The sequence below is a fragment of the Jatropha curcas genome, chromosome 5, assembly GCF_041381405.1.
Source record: "Jatropha curcas cultivar XTBG-Jc1 chromosome 5, XTBG_Jcur_1.0, whole genome shotgun sequence".
Lineage (NCBI taxonomy): Eukaryota > Viridiplantae > Streptophyta > Magnoliopsida > Malpighiales > Euphorbiaceae > Jatropha > Jatropha curcas.
In genome coordinates, this window is record NC_143155.1 from 29,649,533 (window position 1) to 29,673,452 (window position 23,920).

The 23,920-nt window shown below is 35.2% G+C and overlaps 4 protein-coding genes and 1 non-coding gene across 5 annotated transcripts; 1 reads left to right on the forward strand and 4 right to left on the reverse strand.

Annotated features, from left to right (window-relative positions):
* Nucleotides 1-4,872: 4,872 nt before the first annotated feature.
* Nucleotides 4,873-5,657, reverse strand: LOC105643105 (uncharacterized). Its single transcript, XM_012228167.4, has one exon. The coding sequence runs from the start codon at nt 5,570-5,572 to the stop codon at nt 5,000-5,002; it is 573 nt and encodes a 190-aa protein (XP_012083557.1). The 5' UTR covers nt 5,573-5,657; the 3' UTR covers nt 4,873-4,999.
* A 530-nt stretch (nt 5,658-6,187) lies between these two features.
* Nucleotides 6,188-15,229, reverse strand: LOC105643106 (brefeldin A-inhibited guanine nucleotide-exchange protein 2). Its single transcript, XM_012228169.4, has 12 exons — nt 13,822-15,229; nt 13,157-13,474; nt 12,712-13,057; nt 12,072-12,494; nt 11,699-11,988; nt 11,105-11,378; nt 9,717-10,222; nt 9,293-9,614; nt 8,787-9,168; nt 7,962-8,644; nt 7,075-7,691; nt 6,188-6,626 (listed from the first exon to the last, which is right to left on the reverse strand). The coding sequence occupies exons 1-11, from the start codon at nt 14,997-14,999 to the stop codon at nt 7,080-7,082; spliced, it is 5,334 nt and encodes a 1,777-aa protein (XP_012083559.1). The 5' UTR covers nt 15,000-15,229; the 3' UTR covers nt 6,188-6,626; nt 7,075-7,079.
* Nucleotides 15,230-15,749: 520 nt separating this feature from the next.
* On the reverse strand, nt 15,750-15,822 carry TRNAE-CUC (transfer RNA glutamic acid (anticodon CUC)). Its single transcript has one exon. It is a non-coding gene; the product is annotated as a tRNA-Glu (tRNA).
* On the forward strand, nt 15,750-18,111 carry LOC105643107 (Tetratricopeptide repeat (TPR)-like superfamily protein). Its single transcript, XM_012228170.4, has 2 exons — nt 15,750-16,613; nt 17,128-18,111. The coding sequence occupies exons 1-2, from the start codon at nt 16,161-16,163 to the stop codon at nt 17,887-17,889; spliced, it is 1,215 nt and encodes a 404-aa protein (XP_012083560.1). The 5' UTR covers nt 15,750-16,160; the 3' UTR covers nt 17,890-18,111.
* A 1,298-nt stretch (nt 18,112-19,409) lies between these two features.
* On the reverse strand, nt 19,410-22,902 carry LBD18 (LOB domain-containing protein 18). Its single transcript, XM_012228171.4, has 2 exons — nt 22,181-22,902; nt 19,410-19,955 (listed from the first exon to the last, which is right to left on the reverse strand). The coding sequence occupies exons 1-2, from the start codon at nt 22,520-22,522 to the stop codon at nt 19,566-19,568; spliced, it is 732 nt and encodes a 243-aa protein (XP_012083561.1). The 5' UTR covers nt 22,523-22,902; the 3' UTR covers nt 19,410-19,565.
* Nucleotides 22,903-23,920: the final 1,018 nt, after the last annotated feature.

Genomic DNA, 23,920 nt, shown 5'->3' on the forward strand with positions numbered 1-23,920 from the left:
TGGAGATGAAAGATGACTGGTTCGGCCATATTAGTTGAAATGCAGTAAGACATTGCCAAAATGCATAAATCAAGGTATGATCCCGTAAAACCTGGTCAATTTACGATATTCAGCTAACTATTTTTGTCCTAAAAGCTACTATAATATTTCCCATGAATGTTTTATTTTGGGAATGGCCTGCTACGTACATTTTTTTTTTTTCCGTAAATGCTTCTTAATTTTTCCACATTAATGTAAGAATATCTTGTGCCGGTTAACAGTGCATACTATATCCCGTATTTAATCACAACATTATGCGTTCAATCAATGTTTGGACAGCGCTTTAACATAATCATTTTATGACTCAAAAGTAATATTTTTTTTTTCAATTGGAAAATGGAGGTGAGAGGATATCGTTAATAATTATTAAAAATTTCAAATTTTAAAGATAATTTTTTTTTTTTTTTTTTATAACTGGAGGTGTAATCCTCTAATAAGTGTAAAAGTTTATTATGCTTTTAATAAAATGCGTTTTCCAAAAATTAAATTCGTATTTTCACCTTAACCAAAACTGACTTTTTATAACATTAGATGACAGTGACTTACAAATAGGAAGAGATTGTGGTGGACAAAAGCAAGAATCCAAGAGCTTATAGTAAACGCAGCAGCAAATGAGAGAAAGCCAAATAGCAAGTATGTTTTGTTTGACAAAGACCTTACTACTGCTAGTGCTACACATGAACATAGGCATAGCCACTAGCTTAGCATATATATATATATAGACATAGAGCAGTCTCAAATTCAATAGCATATATAGCATTTGAATTTTTATTTTTTGGTAAAATTTTTTTTTTAAAAAAAAGATAGAATTATAGAAAGAAAGAAAGAAAGGAAGGAAAAGAGAAGTTTTGACTGCATCGATGAATGGAGGTATATGCAGAATGCTGTTGAAAGACAAACCAAGGCGTGTGGGCTTAAATGAGAGAGAGACGAGACAAAGTGAAGAGCGTGGGTGGCGCTGACACTCAGCCTGACATTTTTTTGCGGGAGAGAGCCGCAGCTGATAAAGACAAAGAAAACAACACAACATTTGATATTAGTATAAGTAATAGCACGAGCGGCATTTCTAGTTTTATATATTATTGCCAAACGAAAATTGAAAAGAGAAAGAGAAAGAGAAAGAGATGATTGTTGTTTCTTTGGATTTCTAGAGAATGGTAGAGAGAGTATATACGAAAATGGAACAGTGATGTGTGAATGTGAGCCATCGCAATCAGCCCACGCCCTGAATCCCATGAGTCCATTTGATGCGCTATGTCTGCTCACTGCATTCAATGCATTCTCCTTCTCCACTTGTCTACCATTCTTCTATATTTCACTCGCACCCCTCGATCATATGTATATAATTAAATACAAATATTTACTTATTTCTCTCAATTAAATATCTATAAATTATAAATTAAGAGCTTAAAATTTTTTTATAAAAGGATATTCCTTATTTCCTATTACTCAATCAAGCCTTGGCCTTAATGTTTATCATCTAAGATTAGGTTCAACTATGTATGATTAAAAAAAAAAACATACACTAAGCATAGCATTTTGGAAAAGAAAAAAGGTTGGTGATTAGATGAATTAGAGATTGTAATTAGAGAGAGATAGAGAGGGGGGTCATTATTAGTAACCAACACAGCTCTCTGAGGCCACAACAAAACAAAGAAAAGTATCGTTGCAGTGATTATCATATAACAAAATAATTAACCAGTCTCCGAGAATAATCTACGAAATAGGAAAAAACATGAAAATTGCGTTATAGTATATATATATATACAACCAAACCATCGTTTTCTTAAGCAGTCAACGGTCGCCCCCACCACTTAGCCTAGGTACTGAAATCCATGTCCTCTTCTTCCATATATATATATTGTTTTACTATTTATTACCAAAACTTTTCACAATTCACACTTTTCCTTTTCACTTTCATTAATTTTGCACTTTTGATCAAACTTCAATTTGTAGCTTAGTTATCACAATTGCCAAAATTGGGAAATAAATGTTTACCCAGAAACCTTTTTTTCCATTTTTTTTTTCTTTTTCATGGTATAAATTTTTTTTCTTTAATTGGTAATAATTGAATAAAGTATGACATGCAGTGCAGAATCATGCATGATAAATTAATTGCATTTGCATAGAATCGGGTGAAATTTTCTATCATTAATTCACTGTTAATGATTTTCAATTATTGCCCTAAAATGAGCATAATTTTGGCTTTTGCATGTGATATTCATTTCAATTTTGGAATGTCAAAATTTATATTACCAATAATTTAGTATTTGTTTTATAAAAATCAAATTATTTGACAGAGTTTGTGTTGAATTTTACAAACTTTTCCATGCACACACACAACGTGAACATATTTTTATGAGTACGTAAGTAAAATGACATTAATAATTAAAATAATTTAATACCATGTTCTGAAAAATTCTACCTTAATTAACCAAAGTTCCAACACAAAGTCTGAGTTCACGGGAAATTGAAGAAAATTATTTATTTATTTAATTAAAAAAAAAGGCATAATATGTTGAATTTTGCGAACATGGAGAAGTTAAGTCTTCAAGAAAGATATAGACTTCCCTTTCGAAGGAAGAAAAATCAGTTTCTAGCCATCTAGCTAGCTACTTATTTGGTGCTATACATGCAACTCTCTCTCTCTCTCTCTCTCCTTTTATTAAACAAATCAAACATCCATTACACTGTCTAAGTTTAAAAATTAATTAATCAAGTAATTAAACTAATAATACAAGCGATTATGGACCACACATCAAATAAAAACAGAAGAGAATTAAAAATTAAAAATTAAAAAGGAGAAACATTAGCATCACTTCACTTCTTAACACGTGAAGGGCACCCATAGGTACCCATTAATCTATTAGAATCTTATTACTACATGGTAACACTAATAAAAAGTATTATTGACTAAATAATATTTTAACTTGTTAATTTTCGGTTAACTTTAATTAGTCCAACAGGCCGAAAAAATATCGTGGACTACATAGTAGGAGAGGCATTCCATCCCTTTGAATAACATACACCAAATTGATAATAACATTTGTGATTGAAGAAGACTCGAACTCGAGATCTTTCACTTTCTAAATTTTTTATTAGAGATAGGAAGACCAATCAAAAACGCATAATTCACAATTTAATTATTTTTATTTGATTTCTATTTCAAAATGGTTTGAGATTATTGCGCTCATTTTTGGAGGTCCAATTATAAGTGTGTTTAATTAATTAATCAAAAAAAATTAAAAGAGCATTTGCAATATTTTAAACACTAAACAGCCGACCAAACTATGAGGTTCCCATGTGATTGATAGCTATCGATTTGGAATCATTTTTTGTCAGCCCTTTACCTGCTTATTTATATTTATTTATTTATTTTTATATGACCTGATCCCTCTTTCTCTAATTCAAAAAATTAAACATTGGTGCAATTGCTAATGGGTTCCTTAATGTCAACGATTTCTTTTTCACTTTTATTTTTAATTTATATATACATATACGTAGCAATCGATTCCGTTTATTTTAGTGAACCCTGACCTAATTTTTCTTCCACATCCTTTTTGCGTAATTTTGAATCATTCTGATGACATTACTTATCTACTTTTTAAAATTGGCATACGAATTAAGAAGGTGTTTTGATTTGATTTTGCATAAGTGCGATGTAATTGTGTTTTCTTCTGCTTTATCCAAAAATAAAAAAAACCACTTAAGGCTCGATTAATTTCTCATATTGGTTGGAAACTCATAGTTTTGTTTTTCCCCTTATATCCCTTTTTTAACCAACAATTTAATAAGGAATAGATTATCCACCAAATAAATTAATTAAGCCAAATAGATGAGATTCGTTAAAAAAGAGGGTACGTATGGAATTAATAATTAGTTCCAACATTTTTGGGAGTGCTTGATAATAGTTAATTAATAATAAAAAATTATTGATTGGACTGTAATTAAACAACACTTAGATCAAACTCAGAGGAAGTAACTATATATATTGACAGTTTAATATAAAATGTGCAAAACCTAATCATGACTTTGGCACATTTATTTATAGTTTCTTTAACACTCTAAAAGTTGTCATTAAGAAAAAAACTAGGATTTTTCCCTTTTTGAAATCTATTGAAAGGAAAGGATGATAAAATGATGGAAGTTGAGAAAGAATTACAATATTCTAATTATGGTAGCTACCAAAGAAAACAAAATGACTGTTTCACACGCGTCCATTACTACCAAAGAGAAGAAGATGTTCTTTAATTCTTTTGTTTTGGGCCAAATCCATTTGATAGACCGCTTTGGGCTTGAGAAGGCCCAATGTTGCAATTTGCATTGCCGTACGATGCAATTTGCAATGAGCAGCGAGCCGTTTCGTCTTTTAATCGGTTCCAGGGCCCTACTTAATTCACATTTTTTTTTTTTTTTAATATGCAACTGATTTCGTCTTGGGGGGTTTTTTTTGCTCTACCTTTCCATAAATATTTTTCCACATATGGAACCCTATCCTTGGAGAGGGATTACTATTACTTGAAGGAAACCTTTCTTTTGATAGGCAGAGCACAAGGAAACGTTTCTTGTCGTCTGTGAATAGAAAGGAAACTTTCCCTTTATGTCAGTAAACTACAAAATTGTTTGTATTAATGACCTGCTCTTTATAGTGTAATAAGGACAAATTGAGAGATTATGGAAAATACAATTTAAGGGCTTAATTAAAAGAAAAAACTACTGGACTAGCTTCTTCTTCTTCTTCTTCTTTTTATTTTCTTTTTATGCAGATATGAATTTACAAGTTTTACTTCTTTTGAAGTAACTGCAACTTGTCTACCTAGAAAAGCAAGTGACTGGAAGCAAAGATAACAGAGATTTGGTTTAGTAGCTTTCATATTTACAAGAAATTGTACATATAATTTAAACAAACATAATTACATTGAGACCTGAGTGAATTTGGTAATTTTGTTGAATTGAACCTCTAATTATCTTTTAGCTCCCAATTAGCAGTCATCATTGATCGGAATTCTTCAAAATCGACAAAGCCGTCACCATCCTTATCAACACCTTTTATCATAATCCTACACTCTTTGAGGCTACATTTCTCAAATCCTAGCCTGCTTAAAACTTTCTGCAACTCTTTAGCAGAAATTAGTCCATTTTTATCAGCATCAAATATCATAAACGCGTCCATAAGATAATCTTCCTCGTCATAATTATTCAAAATATAAAAAAACTCATCGAAATCCACAAATCCATCTCCATTACGATCCAATTCTTTCACCATACCTTCAGCTTCGGCTTTCGCTTTAGATTTGTCACAGCCAAGGCAGAGTAGCAATTCAATCAGATCATAAGAAGATATTTTGCCATCTCCATTTGCGTCGATGAGATTGAAAACTTGTTTGAACTGGTTAGGAATTTCCATGGAGGCAAAAGATGGAGTATCTGAAAAATCGAAAGTAGAAGAAGAGAGATTTCTCTTGTGTTTAGTAAGTTTGGCGATGACTCTCCTCCGCAGAGAGCTAAGGCAGGTAGTGAAAGAATGAAGCATAGCTTTTTGTGAGAAAGTGGAGAAAAGAGAAGAGTGAAAGAAACAGTAGATGTGAATGAATATTGAAATGGTCTAGTATTGACACTTTTCGTCAGCTTGCAATAATGCAATTAGCCCGCGTAAAAGACAATCCCTCGGGTTTGGATGAACCAGCCCACCGATCCAAAATATTTTATAGCAATTTTTAACTTTATCAAGTGTCTTAGAAGGGAATTTTCGTCAATTTAAACATCAAATGACCGTTAAAATGTGAAGTATAGACCCAATGTCGTGTTAACATAAATACATGTTGTAATTAATCATAATCATTTTTTTTAAAAGAAGGAAAAAAATTGAAAATTATATTATATTTTAAGATAAATAACAATTCAAATAAAATTTAAGATTCATGAGATTATTAGCTCAGGTCCTTTTGGGTCCTTTTTCAAATTAAATTTATACGATTATAATTATTAAAATAATGATGATATATTTTAACCGATGCTATGAAAATTATACTATTATTATCTACAAGTCAAAATAAAATTATTTAAACATGTATATAAAATTAATTATAATTTTCTTAATTTTGACAATTTCTATTATTTGAATAACAACCTACGATAAAAAAAATAATAGTACTACAAGATATCTAATATATTATATCAAAATAAATTGTGTTGTAACTAGTAATTTCATACATAAGCTAATCCCAATTACTCATCAACTATCAGAGCTAAACGCCTAAACCAATCTTTTTTCAACAATTCCTGACCAGTGGCTGCAATCATGCAAGCCGAATTGAAAAGTGAAAAATTAAAAAAACCGCAGGCAGTTCTCGGTGGTAATTTGGTGCAGCGGCCATGAAGTAGTCAATGTGGATTAGTACAGAGAGAAGAAATCAGGAAACACATTGCAACTTGCCCTTTCCACATGCGATACGGATAAAATTTCTATAATCTGCACAATCAGTTGCACTCTGCTTTTCACAAAACTGGTACTGGTTCAATGATAGTTGCAATTTGTCAAATATTCAATAGCCAACGTGGAATTCAACCAAGCTTATCCAAAATTCCTAATCAATCAAAAACCAACCTCAGTGAAGTAATGTAATGATGACCGAATGAGGCGTCTCTGACTCTGACTAGTACGAGAATTAAACAAAGGAAAATAATGCCTAACAAGAAAAGAGACGAGCCTCTACCGGTTCATTTTCAATAAACACATTTTTACAGGAAATTATTGTTCTGAAACTTGTCTACTGGAAAGAGCGAGGGAAAAGAAAACATTTGACTAGCATACAACAAAACTCCTAATGATAACTATCAACTCTGAACAAAGGAGCTTCTGAGTAATCTAAATCAAGTTCAGAAGCACTTCACAATCCAAAACCATTGCTAACTCTTCATACGCTACGGACTTCTATTTCCAATAACAATTGTAATTTCTTTTTGAAAAAAAAAAAATTTGAAACTAAGAATTGGATCAGGTATGACACGTCAGAAAATGCAGTGTGATCTCACCAAGGTCAACATGACCGAAGCAAAACAGGTCCCACTGAAGAGCTGAGCATATCACTGAGAGCGACTTGGACTTCATTTGACCCATGTTCACAGCTTATCAAGCCGGAAAGAAGGGGGAAGAAATGACTCAAGTTCTTTTCAAATGAAGTCTCTCCCAAACTACAGATGGCCTGGAGAGTTGCAACTATAACGGGTGCCCGTGCAGCCAATTCCCTACGTTTTCCAGAGCCAACAGGAATCAGCCACTGGGTTTGTAAGCTGGGAGATGCCTGTGATGCCAGTCCAGTGCGGGAAGTTTCAATGTAAAATTGTAACACCTCCAGGCAAAGGTTGACGAGATGAGATTCCACTTCAGCCTCGTTGAAATCTGTGGGCTGATCCGATATAAGATTTTGCAAGAATGTGAGGCAAATTTGATACGACTCATTTTCCAAGCGTAATAATGGAGGGTCTTGCATTTGGGTCATAGAGCCAAACTCTTGTAGCCTTGCACGCAACGTGGAATTAGTATTGATCTTGTGAGCATGAGATGCCACATCATGCAAAGCATCAAAGAGGACTAAGGTATTTTTTGCTGAAAGGTCAGCTCGATACATGTTATATATTTCCATCACTGCCTGCCAAGTTCATGAAAAGTAGATATAATCACAAAATGCAATTTCACTAATTAAGAAATTAGTAGGATAGAAGAGAGTCAAGCCCATAGATCAATTAAAGGCATTCATGTTGTTCCAGTGTAAAGCTTCACTTTTAAAAAGGAAACAAACTTGCATGGTTTTAGAATTTTTTATCTAAATATTTTTCATGATTGCAAATAATATCAACATTCAGTAGATATGTGTGATAGAATTGAAGAGTTTCACAACCATGCAATAAAATAAAAATACCTGAATTAATAAGAGTTGAACAGCAGCTCTACATTTTGCATCAGATATTGAAGCATAAAGACGGCGCGTCATCTGTCTCTCAGGATCATCATCAGGCATGCCAGATACAGTAGACTCTCCATTAGTCTGTCCAGTTGAAGCTTGATGGCTTCTTCCTGTGGAATCTCCATTAACAATGTAAGAGAAATCAGGAAGTGTTGCATTGGCTGCCTCTTTTAGTGACAAAACCACTTCTAGCCACTTCTCCTCTGAAAATAGATCACCAGCATTGCTCATCAAACGAACAAATGCTGCAATACCAATACCAGCAAGACTTTGGTGTGGGCGTCTAATAAAGCTAACCAGAAGCATCAGCACCTTCCTCAGAAGAGGATTGACAGTGTTATAGAATCTGACAAAAAGATCTACAACCAATTGGAGTGCCAATGTGCATGTCTCATAAAGCCATGCGTCCTGTTCAAGCTCACCTGCATCACTATCAATCCCTTGCCCAGGAGAATCACCCCCAGTCGGATCAATAGCATGCCGTACATAGTCAAATATTGGAAACAGAACTGACTCAAAGACTCGTTCCCACAGAGGTAAAGAGAAAAGGTGGCCATGATTGCGCAAAGTATCAAACAGAACCTGCAGTGCACTCTTCCTGATTTCAGGTCTAGGATCAAAGCTAAGTTCTGATAAGCCTGCATAAATAAATAATTATAATTGTTAAAACAAACACTTCCTATTAAAGAGCACATAGAAGCAAATTGCACTGCTAAAGGCACATAACAAATGTTTTGCTACATGACAAACTAAAACTTGTGACTTATCCAGTTTCCTTACCTGCCAACAAAGGGAACCAGAAATAAAGATGATCTTCCTTGTCTGTAATCTCTCCATTTTCATGTTTTCCATTCTTTCCAGCTTTTGGTGAAGATGGGGAAAATTTTCCAGATGCTTCCTTATCCTTATTCCTTGTAGCTGATCCCAAATCTCCTTCTGCAAGTTTTGTAGCACAGAATCGAAGAAAAGCTATTGCATTAAGGCTAATGTCTTTGTTGAATCGACTGTTAGTGAATGCAATGAGGCAATTTACACAATCTGTAAAGGTGGTGGTTTCAGTCTCAGTGATGTACGGGAAGTATTCTCGAATAATCTTCTCCATTATTTCAAAGGCCAAGAGTACAATATTTTTGTGGTCATCATAAGCTGCAGTTGTGAAGACCTGAAAGAACATCGTAACAGAAGCCAGTGTAACTTTAGTCAATAATCAATATTAAGGTCTAAAATTTTGGATATCATTGCATTACAATTTCAAATTAAAGTTAGAAATTAGCAGATGTTAATACCATGAACATGCTCTTCCACCCTGATTTAACATTGTTGACACGAGATAGAACCATTTGAGAGACACATCTGATAATCAGTTCTCTGATCTCAACAGCACTGCTCTTACGCATAACAATGACGAAAGGCTTCATAAATTCATTCTGAAAATTGTAGTTAGCCAACTCCTCTCGCTCTAGGAATTTCATTGATAATTGGCGTAAGGAGTCCATTGCAAAAATTGCAATTGAAAGATTTTCAGAACAACCTATGTTTACAAAGAAATCAGAAAGCACGTGCCAGATGCTTGACCATACAAGTCTGATGCGATTCATGTTATAGTGCCTGTCATAAGAAGTTCAAGCAGATTTAATACATGATTGATACAATAGCAGCAGATAAATACTTATCATAAGTGGGGGGAAGGAACAGGTAAATGATTCATACGCAATCTCAACAATCTTTGTCAGGCTAAAAACTCGTGGATCAGATGCAGAGCGCAATTCCTCCATAGAGACCTTGCAAAGAGCCTTGACAAAGTCAATTATCGCCTCACTGTTCAGTTTTTGGCTCCGTGTGAATATGCGGTTCATTTCAGAGCTTCCCACTTGTTCTAGCATGTTTAAATTAGAGACTAAATTGTTCATCTGTTCAGAAGTGACAGCCCCAGAAGCACTGCCACCAATGCCAGCACTATCATATGAACCTCTCATCACAGCAGAAGCTGCATACTGCATTCTCCCAGGTCCCTTCTTTTTCAAAACAGGGAGGATAGTTGACTTAGCTTGTTTTGACTTGTCTGATTCATTCTGAGGAAAAGCAAAAAAGGTGGCATCTGGAGGAGCACCCTCACCCAACAGATGCAGGTGTTCAAAGCGTGAGACACAAGTCAAAATATGCTCCCAAGCTTCTTGCAAATAATTTCCATCCTCATCTGCAATTGTAACTATTGCCTATTAACAATGAAAAACCAAATCCAGTATTAGATCCACGAGTAAATGGCAACTGTTATAAAATTCAGGAAACTATTACTCCACCCATTGGAAATTAAAATTCAAAGGTCACAGACAAATAGAATACACTTGTAATGATGCTTACACACTTCATGGTAAACAGTTCACAGAAACCGAGTCTGCAAAATTGTGTGCCCTTAATAGGCTATTATCTAACCTTCAATTACTAGCTTTGCTGGGATCTAACCAATCTTAGTAATTAAATCATTGTCCGTCCTTTTTGAGATGTAATTAAGCAAGCACGTGTAGTTCCATAGTATAAGGCATTTTTCTGCCTTCCATACATTTGCCCTTCAACTATGAAAGGAGTTCCAACCATGCACTTTTATCCATGATACCAAATATATTTCTTACTATCACTAAATTATTCAACTTGAACGCATCAAACAATTTGCTTCACTTAGAGATATTTACCTTTGCTGAAATACAAATGCATGAATAGCAACCATTCACTCTGAAGATGTCCAGAAACAGTCTCAACAATTTTCAGTTATCACATTTAAGAACATAATAAATTTATGCCCACCTACTTCACTTCATTGGGTGCAATAAAATAAAAGGTCAACTAAATGACAGATCCAGTTGGTGGAAATAACAGTTAAAATTGTAAAAGCATACCTGAGTAGCAAATGTTGTTATGTGTATTTCCAAAGAATAAAGAAGTATAAAAGACATTTGATAAGGATGACCATGTACTCCTCTATAACATAAGAATATTTTTATGCTAATAGGACCTCTCAAATCTACTGAGGAGAATCACAAGATAATACAATTATCTATTGTATCATTACCTATTATAGTACCAAAAAGATGAAAACTAACCTTGATAGCGTCAATGTTTTTCTGCTTGATATCAGCAGGGGAGTGAAGAGAGGTAAACTTTGCTAATGATGTAACAAAAGCATCTCTGTGAGTCTTCATGGACATTACAGCAGTCACATGGATGGCATATCGGAAACCTTCAAGACATAAATCTATCACCACGTCATCATCACTTTGGTCAAGAGGCACACTAAAGGCAGCCAACATTGGAGCCCAGCATACCTCAATCATAAACCGAAGTATCACCACATCAGTTGCTGCATAATAAACTGACCTACAAATGACGACGTCGGAAAGATCAATGAGAACTACATTATAGTTGCTTCAGATCAGAAAGAGTAAGATATAAAGCATATGTCTAATCATAATGACACATTTCAGGAAAAAAAAAAAGTCATATCTATCAGAAAGTCTTATTTATTGTTCATGATGTTCTAATCAGATTCAATTATGTCAACCATTTAGTCAGCATTAACACAAAACATGGAAGAGGCACTAACTATTTCAGATGACATTCCACACACTGCTAAACAAAAAGAATCCAATACAAAGACGGTGGAGTTCTAAAAGCACAGTATAGCCAATTCTTCTTACTCAGATTTGCGAGCTTTTTCCTTAAATTGTTCTTGCATGTGCCTGATAAGATCATCACTGGTTTCCATCTTATCTTCACCCCGCTTGCGGATCACAATGTTCAGGATACTGTCCAAGCCTAAAATTTTGTTTGAGTTCATATATTGTTTTTGTTGAAGAGCTAAATCATCTTCTTTCATTTTGATCTCATTTCTGGATATGCGTTCAAATAATGATCTCAAGTACTCCTCAGCTAGATCTTTTCCATCATCAATACCACGATTGTTTCTTATAAAATCATCAGCTGACATCTGCATTTTTTTTCAGACAAGGGAAATATATCAACTATGCCATTTGAAATTTCCAGATAATACAAAAGAAACTTCAAATGTACCTTGTTCTTCACCATGGGGTTGTGAGCATCAGTATTGAGCATGATCACTGAGTAAGCAAGGACGTACGCTGTGTCAGCACTAGTAAAAACCTTTGGATTACATTTGCAATAACGCTCCGCAAACTTTTCCATAATGCGATCAATCTTCTGTGCCTCACCAGGTAACCTGAAGCCCTGTAGGAAGACTCTTATAGCCTCATCAAACTCCATTCCTTGGAAGTCAAATGAATCCACATAGGCATGCATTACTTTCAATGGTAACTCCTCTCTTTCTCCCAGATAATCACCGATCAGTGTCTTGTTCAAACCAGACGCATTTTTAAGGAATGCTGCTATTTCCTCTGGTGAATTGCCCACTTTATTTGCATTGATGAGAAATTCAATACCCTTCTTAGGTTTCCGATTAAAAAGAGATATACCTTCCTGCCACAAATCTTAGGTTAGATTCTGGGACTGCAGAAAAATAAACAACAACAAGAACTAAGCCTCAATCCCAAACTAGTTGGAGTCTGCCATATGAATCTTTTGTTTCCATATCCACTCTGTTCAATTAGTAGCAATTAAAAGCACGGTATAGAAGTGGAAAAAAATTGAAAACTGCAGAACATTAACCAAAGAAATAAATCTGCTTTTGCATTACCTGAAGTTCCAGCTTGTAAGCCCGGCGTTGCTCAATAGTCGAAACATCAGAAGCTTCAGTGGAAGCTTCGGAATGAGAATCTGATCCTTCAACAGGGTCATCCCCATTCCCATTCGCCAAGGAAAGACTGCCAGGTTCAGGACTGCTCTCAGCTGCATCAAATTTCTTGGAAGAATGCAGATCTGGAATGCGTAACTGTTTGTTCATCCAGTCACCCATTGATCTCAAAATGGCCACTAAGCACTTCATAGCTTCAAGTTTCATAGTCACCTCCTGTGGTGGCAAAAGTGTAGTGGCAGTACCAGGAGGGGCACCTTGAGCGGTTTTAAGAAGTCCATTGACCATTCTGACAGAGTTTGATGAGAAAATTGAAATTATTATTACCAATGATGTCTTTGATCATTCTATCGTCAATTGAAACTCTACGTAAATAAGAGAAACATACCTCTCAAATATGTTTGATGAATTGACATCACAATCATAGTTAATGAAAATGTCCACCAGGATTTGTGAATCAACACATAGCTTATCTAAAAACCGAAGCACTATCATTTTCTGTTGAAAATTAGGTTGAGCAACATTTTCCAAAACTCTTAGAACAATCATAGGAAAAAAAACTCCAATCTCTGCTTTTAATCCAGCTCTAAACCTTGAGACCAGACTAATAAAAATGGAGCAAGAAAGTTGGAAAACAATCATAAGACTTGAAGCACTGTTCTTCAACAGCGAAAGACACAAGTATTGTTTAATAGCACCTAAAAACCTGTTTCAAAGCAAAGATATACACATATTAGGCAATTATTTTTGAAAAAAAAAATTGAATTCCATGATCAAATGGGGATGCATAAACCATAAAAGTAATAATGACAATATAAATTTGATGGATGAACTAAATCCAATACATACTCCCCACCTCAAGGATAGTGCAAATACATTAGAAAAGTAAATTTAATTGGAGGAGTTTAATTCATCAAATTACATTTAAATTGACTACCGATAAATAAAATATTATGAAAAGCACAGGAAACAAATACACGAATGCCAAGAATATTATAAAAAAAAAAAAAAAAAAAAAAAAAAAAAAAAAACAAGCGGGAAAAATACAGATACCTGTCACTAGTTCTAAAGACTGCCCCAGCATTCTCCAATAGGATCTTCAATAACTCCAAGGCCACTATTTTCCCTCTCATCAACTGAGGATCAGCCATGGCCTCTTTAGGTGGTGTTTTCATTGACAGCTTGCAAAGAGCTCTAAACACCAAAAATGCATCTCTCCGCAGCTTATTCCCAATCTGAATCTCCAAATCCTCATCTCTCTCCCCTTCCCCGTCAGCCAATTCCCCTTTCCTCCCCTCCAAGGCCGTCTTGTACATGCTAATCTCCCAATACTTGGCATCTAACATGTCCTTATCTGTCGAATCTAGTAAATCCGCAGGATTAGTGGTCTCAACTGTGGTAGTCTCAAAAGCTCCGTCGTGAGTTCCCGATGAAGCCTTACTTGGCGCAGCTGAATTCAAAACTACATCAATATCTTGCATAATTTTAGTTATAAAACCCTGCACAAACATCGTCATTGACCCGTCCGCATCCGATTTCTCAACAGGTTCCATTAATTCCGCTACAACAATCGGTTGAATCGGTACTGTTGATGAATCTGCCTCCATTCTCCGAAACACAATCACCAACATTTGGATCAACGACGCTTTTGCTGTCGTCTGATTTACTACATTTTTGCTCCCCAGATAAATATCATAACAAGTTCTCACTATTTGCAACAGACAATCACCATGTATCCTCAACGAAATCGATGTAACCGCCGATAGAAGAGTCTTAAGAACCAAAAGCTCAATCGCATCGTCGCCAATATCGTAACATTTACAAACGGATTCAATTAATTTTGACAATAATTGAGCCTCGGTGCCTCCACTCGGGTCAGCTTCGCCACGCAAGTAGCCATGGGCGATTAATTTTTGAATGCAATCAACGGCTGGATCAACAATCTTCAGGAAGCCGGTTCCACAGGCGTTGATCAGAGGACTGAGGATGGATTCAGATTCCGCAAGGGAGTACTCGGTGGGCCCTCCATCGTGGAGTGGACCAGGGATCGAGGCTTCAGGCTCGGAATCGGCGGCCGGTGGCTGCTTCTGTGGCGAAGTGAGTCTCTCGAGAACGGATTTGCATTCATGACCAAGTTTAGAGTGTTTCCGCCAGGACGCGTTCTTTATGATCTTATCTAGGGCAGGGGCTACGACGTGGCTTAGGCGGGAATCGGCTTCCGAAGAAGCCATTCCCGAGACAGTTCGAGCTCGTGGTTCAGCAGTTGACTCAGATCTGAAAATGGAGTGGAAATGTTAGAGCCTGTTCGGTTGCTTCGAAAACGATCGCATAAAAAATCGCTGAGAAGGAAGTGAAATGAGAAGGAGAAGAAGGAAGGAGGTCCAGAGTGAGCTTTTGAGCAGAGAGAAGTGGTGGACGATTTGAGATTCGGATCGCGTTTTGATTTTGTCATGAAAGTCCAAGTTTGAATGCTACGTGACAGAAATGCCCTTAATTTCTTACGGTACTCAACTGTAGTAAAATGGGGTTGAGATTCGTATAAATGCTCTCGATTCGTATAAATGCCGAGAGCAATGTAAATATGAGATATTTTATAGGGGGTAGGTAGTATAGGAATTTTAAGTTTGCTTTTTATAGTTTTATACTTTTATATGCAGTGCAGTAGTAGAAACAGCCGCCCGTCGTTAGGATCAGCCGTGTGGCCGTTTACTTGGCTTGTAGGCTCCAGCCACGCCACTGACAGGCTTAGAAATGTTAGCAGCAAACTAGTACTACAGATATAATATAATTTTCTGAAAATTAAATTAGATAACGGCATCGCATTTATACTTTGGTTTCTATTCTAACTTAGGAATAGGAAATTGGGGTCCATGATCTTGCAGACTGAGTGTGGATAATGATATCATAAAAATAGTTTCCAACTATTTAGTTTTTTTTAAGGAATATTAAAAATGCATTACATCAAAGCATAAAAAAAATAATTCCGTTGCCGGGAATCGAACCCGGGTCTTTCGGGTGAGAGCCGAATATCCTAACCGACTAGACTACAACGGAATGATGAGAAATTAATTCTACTACAGTTTGTTAACCTAAGTTGCTTTCATCATCTTCTCCGCTTGTTCTTCCTCAAAGTAATCGGTAGGGAATACCAGGTATAATTGTCTCTCGGGTTATCGATAATTCAAAGTTTATTACACTTTTGCTCAATCTGTAGATTGCCGTTTGATAGTCTATCTGTTTTTCTCTCTCTTTTTTTTTTTTAAAATTAAATGGCATATGTTTATTTTTCTCTAATCCAACAGCAGATAACTTCGTCGCTCAATCTCCACTTCGCGTTGTATATTTCCCAATCCCATTAAATCTGTTTTGTGCATTTTGTTTTCACCTTTGCCATGGAAATTTGCGTGAGTAACATTCTCCCGTTGTCATTCCCAAATTGTTCACCAACCAGTGGAACTATAAAACCCACTTATAGTAATTACCTGGGGAATTTCTTGTTGAAAAAATCTGTCAATTTCGGTATTTGTATACCTGTATTAGCTGCAGTCAGTACAGAAGAGATAGGAAGGGTAGAAGTAAAAGAAGAGAAGTCTTCGTTTAAGTGGGTTAAGATTGACCCTAATATCACAGAACCACAAAAACAAGCTGTATCTGAGCTACCACCGAAGATGACCAATCGATGTAAGGCAATTATGAAGCAGATAATTTGTTATTCTCACCAAGCTCAGAATGCCAGTTTATCGGATTTGTTGGGTGCTTGGGTCAGGCTTATGAAGCCTAGGAGAACTGACTGGCTTTCTGTTCTTAGACAATTGAAGAAGATGGAACATCCTCTTTACTTTGAGGTACTCTATTTCCTCCAATACCTTTGCTATTTTGTAATTTTGAAATTTTGATTGTAGATTCCTTAAGCTTGCTTGTTTATTATTAACTCCTTGGGTTGTGATTTGAATAAGAAAGCTCTCTTTTTTCTCGATTTGAAAGCCATATAGGGAGAACTTGGTATATTATATGTCAAACTTTGATATCCTAATTATTGTCTTGTAGATTAAATTAGGTAGTTAGGTTAGGGATATTCATCTTTGAAACAGTTTCAAAGATAATCCTTTTATTTTCAGGAAATTGAAATAAAGGTTTGGTTTAGTGATGCTCAAAAGGATTGCAAGAATTTTGTAAATTTTAATTTCTCTGGCTCTCTAAGCACACATTTTCTTTCAATGATGTGTTTGAATAAAGAGATCATGTAAGCATTCTCATGCTTAAAACAGTTGGAGGATAGTTTTGAAAGGTATTTCTCGTTCAATGTGCAGGTCAACTCAACATGTCACCTAAATTCATGATTTCTTGCATGTTTGTTAGGTGGCCGAACTTGCTCTGCTTGAAGAATCTTTTGAGGCCAATGTTCGTGACTACACAAAAGTAATTCATTGTTATGGGAAGGAAAACCAGATTCAAAATGCTGAAAATATCCTCTTAGCCATGAGGAAAAGAGGCTTTGTGATTGATCAGGTCACACTGACTGCCATGATTTCCATGTACGGCAAGGCTGGCAATCTTAAACAGGCTGAGGAAACTTTTGAAGAGCTCAAGCTGCTTGGGTACCCATTGGATAAAAGATCATATGGTGCAATGATCATGACCCACATAAGAGCTGGAATGCCTGAGAAAGGGGAGGTCTTACTTAGAGAAATGGATGCCCAAGAAATTTGTGCAGGAAGTGAAGTTTACAAAGCATTATTACGAGCATACTCCATGGTTGGCAATGCTGATGGAGCTCAGAGGGTATTTGATGCAATTCAGTTCGCAGGTATTCCTCCAGATGTTAAATTGTGCGGACTCCTCATAAATGCTTACCAAATGGCAGGTGAAAGTCGAAAGGCACAAATCGCATTTGAAAATATGAGGAGGGCTGGTCTTGAACCTAGTGATAAATGCATAGCACTTTTGTTGGCTGCATATGAAAAGGAGAACAACCTGAATGAGGCCTTGAACTTTCTGATGAGATTGGAGAGGGAAGGAATTATGGTTGGCAAAGAAGCTTCAGAAATACTAGCTTGTTGGTTTAGAAGATTAGGAGTGTTGAAGGAAGTGGAGCTTGTCTTGAGAGAATATGTTGCATAGGAATTCAATTGTGAAATCCTTGCACATTAAATTATGCCCAAATCCTTGTTTCACCCCCTGAGAGGTATCACTGTATCAGGTCTCCTGAATATGTTTGCTTCTGATGGTCACCGATGATGAGTTATGACACAAAAACCTGGGTAGGATATGAAATGTTCACACCATATCATTGGCTTAACTTCTGATACATTTGACAATTTTGCGTAATGAGTTTTTGGCTAAGATTGCTCTTCCTAATCAGTGCATAAGGCTGACAATATTTTGCATCAGTAATTTGCTAAATTGTACCTTGTAAAGATTCCAATTTTCAGACTTTGCTTGAAGAAATATTTCCTCTAGAACCACTTAAATCATAATCCTAAATTTCATTATCCATCTCTCTGTATTTTATTTTGTCACTTAGATTGTTTTATCATCAGCATCATTATCAGTGGCATAGTTATAGGCTTAGATTTTGCAATTTAACTTGTTTCTTGTTGGAGTGAGGTAAGAAATTGGGTTTGATTTGTAGCCCTGTACTTTTGGGAGCCAATGCCACTTGATTTGCCAAGTCTTATATGTTAAAACCCGTGTATCTTTCGACTCCACGAATTGGCTGGACTAGAATGTAATGTTTACAGTTAATGCTTTACAGAAATTAGTTATGGATGGAATATGTATTCTGTTTATGAACTTCAGACTATTTATAGAATCATGTAAAAATAAGGTAGATAATGGTTGGAAACAAATGAAACTGGGAATTACAGGAAAGAAATTAGTTTAATATACTAATTAAGCCCCACTAATTTTCTCTAATACTGAAATTATTATCGATGGGCCCGCTAACAACAGACATAAAGGAGGATAAGAAAAGGATTGGGGAAATATATAATGTTTGGTGCTAAGGAGAATACGAGGGAATTTTTTCCATTTTATCCATTAAGCCCCACTATTTTTTTTCTAGTTCTCGAACTCTTCCAGTTGGATCTAAGAACAATGGGGGAAAAGTTTCCCTTGCTAATGCTAGGTACCGTTGCTGTCTCTGGGCTTTGATTACATTTATTAGATGCGAAAAATTTGCGAGCTGGAGCTGTCCCAATTCGGCCTGACCCAACCCAAAGGTTGAATTAAAATGGTATGGACTGTTTTATTTTCATTGTTTGGGCCAGACATCTGCTAGGCCCGCATTCAGTCAAATGAGCCTACCACCTTGTTTTTTGGCCTTTGTATTTTTCTCTGTATTTCCCTATTTCACATACATATATCATAATTTCTTCTACATAAAATGGAAGCCAAAAACTATACTGTATTATTCTCGCCAAAGAAGACTGAATTGATCACTTACATACATCTAAATGGATTCCATGCACTGGCTGAAGCTTGGTACTCCCACTCCCACACACAAACACATTATTGTTTGATAAGATGTAATCATTTCTTGAGAACTAACAGTTCATACTCGGTTTGGTGTATAAGCCAATTAATTATAGCTCTGCACACACATTATATCTCAAACAGGATATATGTACTCCTTCCAAAACTTCTGTAAACCAATATTGAATTTCACTAGAACCTCAAGAAAATGAAGAAGCAAAGGATCTGAGGAGAGAAACAAAAAAAAAATTATGACCAATAATTATCAAACTACTTTAGTACAACTTCGGCGGCAAGAACTTGTCAATAATTAAGGGTCAGTCTCATTTAGAGATAGATGGTGACGATAAAGAACCACTACATGGCATTGAACCTCGTTGCGGGGATCCATGTCTAAGCAGGAGCTCACGTGCCAAGGATTGAAGATCTCCACCACCACTAATTGCTGGTGATGAACTAGTGCTGCTGCCTCCAAATTGACGTGGATCCATTTGCCGCTGCTGCATGGTCCATGACGGCTGTGTGATTGGATCAAAAAGCGAAGATAGGTCGTAGGTGGCAGGCATAGAAGAGGCTGACGGCAGGTCAGATATTGAGAGAGGAAGCGGAGTCACTAGCGCTGGTGGTGGAGGAGGTGGAGGCGGCGGTGATGGAACCTCTAATGTTGCTAGATGTGCTTGCAAATACGTCAGCTCTGCTTGTAAATTCACCACCTGAAGCATTCTCCCGCCATATAAAACAAAATAATAATAAACGGAAAATTAATTGCGTAAAAGAAAAGAAAAAAGATAGAACCTGATATAGATATGGTTAAATGGCATAATGTCTAAAAATTGAATAGATATGATTTCTGACTATTTTGTATAATAATAATAATAATAATAATAATAATAAATGAGTCTATCACGTGCGATTTGATTAGATTTCTTACTATTATAAAAAATGGGAGGTCTCGAGTATTATTTCGGCACGTTGAATCGATAATAACAAACTTCTTCGAACTAGATAATGAAGTCAAACTATGTAAATCAAGTAATAATGCAGTGTATGTGTATATAATATGAGGAACCAATAATGACAATCGATAATAAAGGATTGAATATTTGGGACAACTTGAAGGATTCTGTCCTTAATTTATACTAAAAGGACGCTTGAACTATGTGCGTTAGAACGTGAAGTTGCGAGCAAAGAAAGATTACTTTTGATAAAGGAATGATAACATACAATAATTAATAAAACGCAGTTCTTGATCTTTGAAACGCGAGAACTGAACTCTTTGCTGAAACTTATTGCATATACTTATAAATTATTCTTTTTTAAAAAAAAAAAAAAAAAAAAAACATAATTAGTAAATATATTTTTTGAAAATAATCCACCCATCCATGGTTTCGAATGATTGATGCAATGTTTAAGGAGTACGTAACTGGATTTCTTTAATCACTTGCTCTATATAATTGTATACATGCATAAATTTTAACTTTCTAATACGCATTAAGAAATGCATATAATTGGCTGATTCTATATATATATATATACGTGATCAGATATTAAATCCTCTCACCAAGAAATTTCAAAAAATGCATCCTTAATTTTAATTCCATGTATATAGAAAAATTAGTTAAAATATATATTTACAATATTCTCTACAAAATCAAACCTTAATTAATAAAAATAGAAAAATTTTCATCCTTGCCAATTAAATTCACCATAAAATAAAATTAGAGGTTCAAGAAAAATTAAAATTAGAAAATAAACACTAACAAGAAATTAGAACTCAGTTACATATTCATATAGTATAACGCATTTGTTTTTTTATTTGAGAAACAAATTCTTCCACATATCATGCGAAATAATTAGTTGATTATAGAAAAAGATCAACTATAAATTTGTTAAAACATAAGTAAAAAACAAAATAATTTAATTTTTCTTCTCTATACTATATTCATATAAGTCTTGTATAATGCAGAAACAAATAGACGTTTTTGTTTTTTTGAGGGAAAAACAAACAAACAAACAAACCTTGTAGCTATTAGGAGAATATTACATCATAAATAATTAATCCTTTAATGTAAGATAGCACATAGGCTAAGCATGTTAAAAATGGAGAAAATAATAGAAGCATAGGAGGAAAAAAAAAAAAAAAAAAGCTCTGCTAAGTCTGCATCCAAATTTTAAGGTAGGCTGACAAGATCCCGGTAAACAGAAGGATGTGTTGAGCATTGCCAGACTAGGGCCGAAACTAAAAACCCATGTGTTTCATCATTTTATGGAAGCAAACATTATTTTAGTACTTCGATTACTTTCAAGTACAGTATGATTTGACAATACTGTCCTAACAAAATCCCTTTTACTCTGACTTAAATTACCAATTAAGGAACGTAATTAATATGAAATAAAGGGATAATGATTAACTATTGCCCCTGAACTTGACCAGAACTCTTTCTTCTAAGAACAAGAAAAACCGACCATCTCCGTAATAACTGCAAAGATCCCACCATTTACACAAACTGTAGGCCGTAGCATTCTTGTAACCGCCGAGTTATAGTACTATCATTTGTTAATTCTAATCAAGAAAACGTTCTTGATTTCAGTAAAAATTATAAACCTAAGCTTCAAGAATCACAGCACAGAAAACAAAATAAACAAATTGCTTCCTCATTGGTAAAGCAGAGTACTTTAGCTCTCTAATCTTATATCTAATGCGAAAGGTAACTATAAATCAATTTGACACTTTGACAAGGATATTCAAAGAAAGAAAACCCAGTTCAAAGATTGATCTGTAACAGAAATTTGCCAGTTAAAAAGGGAAACTTTCTTTCTTTCGTTCTTTTTTTATGTTTTTGTTTGAGAAGGAAAAGAGAGCAACTTCAAAAGGCAAACGAATTAATTAAGTGAGAAGATGACAATAATTTGTACTTAATAAAATAAAGCAAATTACCTGTTGCTGTAGAGCAAAGATGTGAGCAACACAGCCATAGACCGGATCTCTTAGACGAGCTTGAGCCTCATAGCAAATAGTAACCACCGCATCAAGCCTTTTATGGACTGGAATATGTAAAAGAAGTTTTGAAACATTACTTGCACCAAAAACCTTATGCACCGCTGCAAAATGGGCTGCACCTTGCTCTGAGTCAAAGTAAGGCGCAAATATACAACCTGGAACACATTTCCTCCTCAAAAATTTGCACGCGCCACATGGCCCACTTCCACCACTGCTACTGCTTCCACCACCGCCACCGCCACTGCCACCGCTACTGCTAGGATTAGCTGTTGCACTCATTTCTTCTCCCTTTCTTTCTGTTCTTGAAAAAAAAAAAAAAAAAGAAAAGGAAAACCACTGTGTTACATAATTAGGGTTTGTATATATGCAGGATGGAAAGAAGGAGAAGGAGAAGAAGAAGAGGGATGGTCTAGGGTTTGGTTGGTGGGTGTTGGTTTCTGGTATTTGGGGTTTTTGTAATTATTGTTATTATTTAATGGAGGATTTGAAACGCTAGAAGAAGTCTTTAAAGCCACGCGATAGAGCAAAGCCCTCCCCCATTTAGCTGCTTGCGTGAAGCAAACATGCGATAAGCCTATCTAATATTCTCAACTGCCCTTTGTTTTTTTTCATTTATCTTTCCTTCTTCTCGTGATTTTTTGTAACAAAACTCCCTTTTTATTTCTCTCTCTGTAGTTATATAAATGCGTGATGCATATATCTTCGTTTACGACTTTGCTTTTTATGCCATATATGAATCTGGCTTATAAATAAAAAAGAAACAATGGTTTTTTACAAGTCGAAACGTGGCAATAGGTCTTGTCTTATATATGCCACTGCGTGGTTTAAGCAGCGTAGAGGGCAAAAGACGCCATCTCTCTCTCTCTCTCTCTCTCCCTCTCTACAATGTTGAAAATGACTCAGCTTTTTCCATTTCCCTTTCCTTTTCTAAATTATAATAAGCCAAAATAAACCCACTGGGTTTTTGAGAATGACATGATTGCCCACAGGTTTAGTTCTAATTGTATTGTATTAATTTGCATATTTAGTATTATTTGAAGTTAATTATTAATGCAAAAGGGATAATATGATGTCTGGGTTAGAGTTATAGATGGAGAAAGAGAGAGAGAGAAAATTAATCTATCTTGACGTTAAAAGTTAGGTTTGGTTCCTTCTTTCTGATCTGATCTTAATTATAATTTTCTGTCAATTAGTGAAGTGGCTAATCTCTAATGCGTTAGGTCATTCTCGAAATAGAAAGGCTAAATCACATCAACTACCCATAACTCAAAATTAGCAAAAATCCGTTGTAAAGCAAGCAAACGGCGGCCTAAATGCATAAATTCACCCTAAACTTTACAATTTTAATCTCATGGCACTATCATCAAACTTGTAAATTTTGATAATATAAATATCAATAATTTTTAAAATTTATACTTTTTATTTATAAAACATCAAATTGATATATAGTTAACATGATTTTTAAAACAATAATTTTTTTAATAAAGCAAAACAATAGCTTTGGAGTTATTACAATAGTTGGTGTGATGTGCTTATGCATTATAGTGCATATATATAACTCAAATGGTTGTATTTGTTGAAGAATTTGATGATCGTGGTCTTGATAGCGACAACAATGACAATGATAACTCTTGTAAATTAATTATTTTTCTTTTTATATATATTCCCCTATGGAAA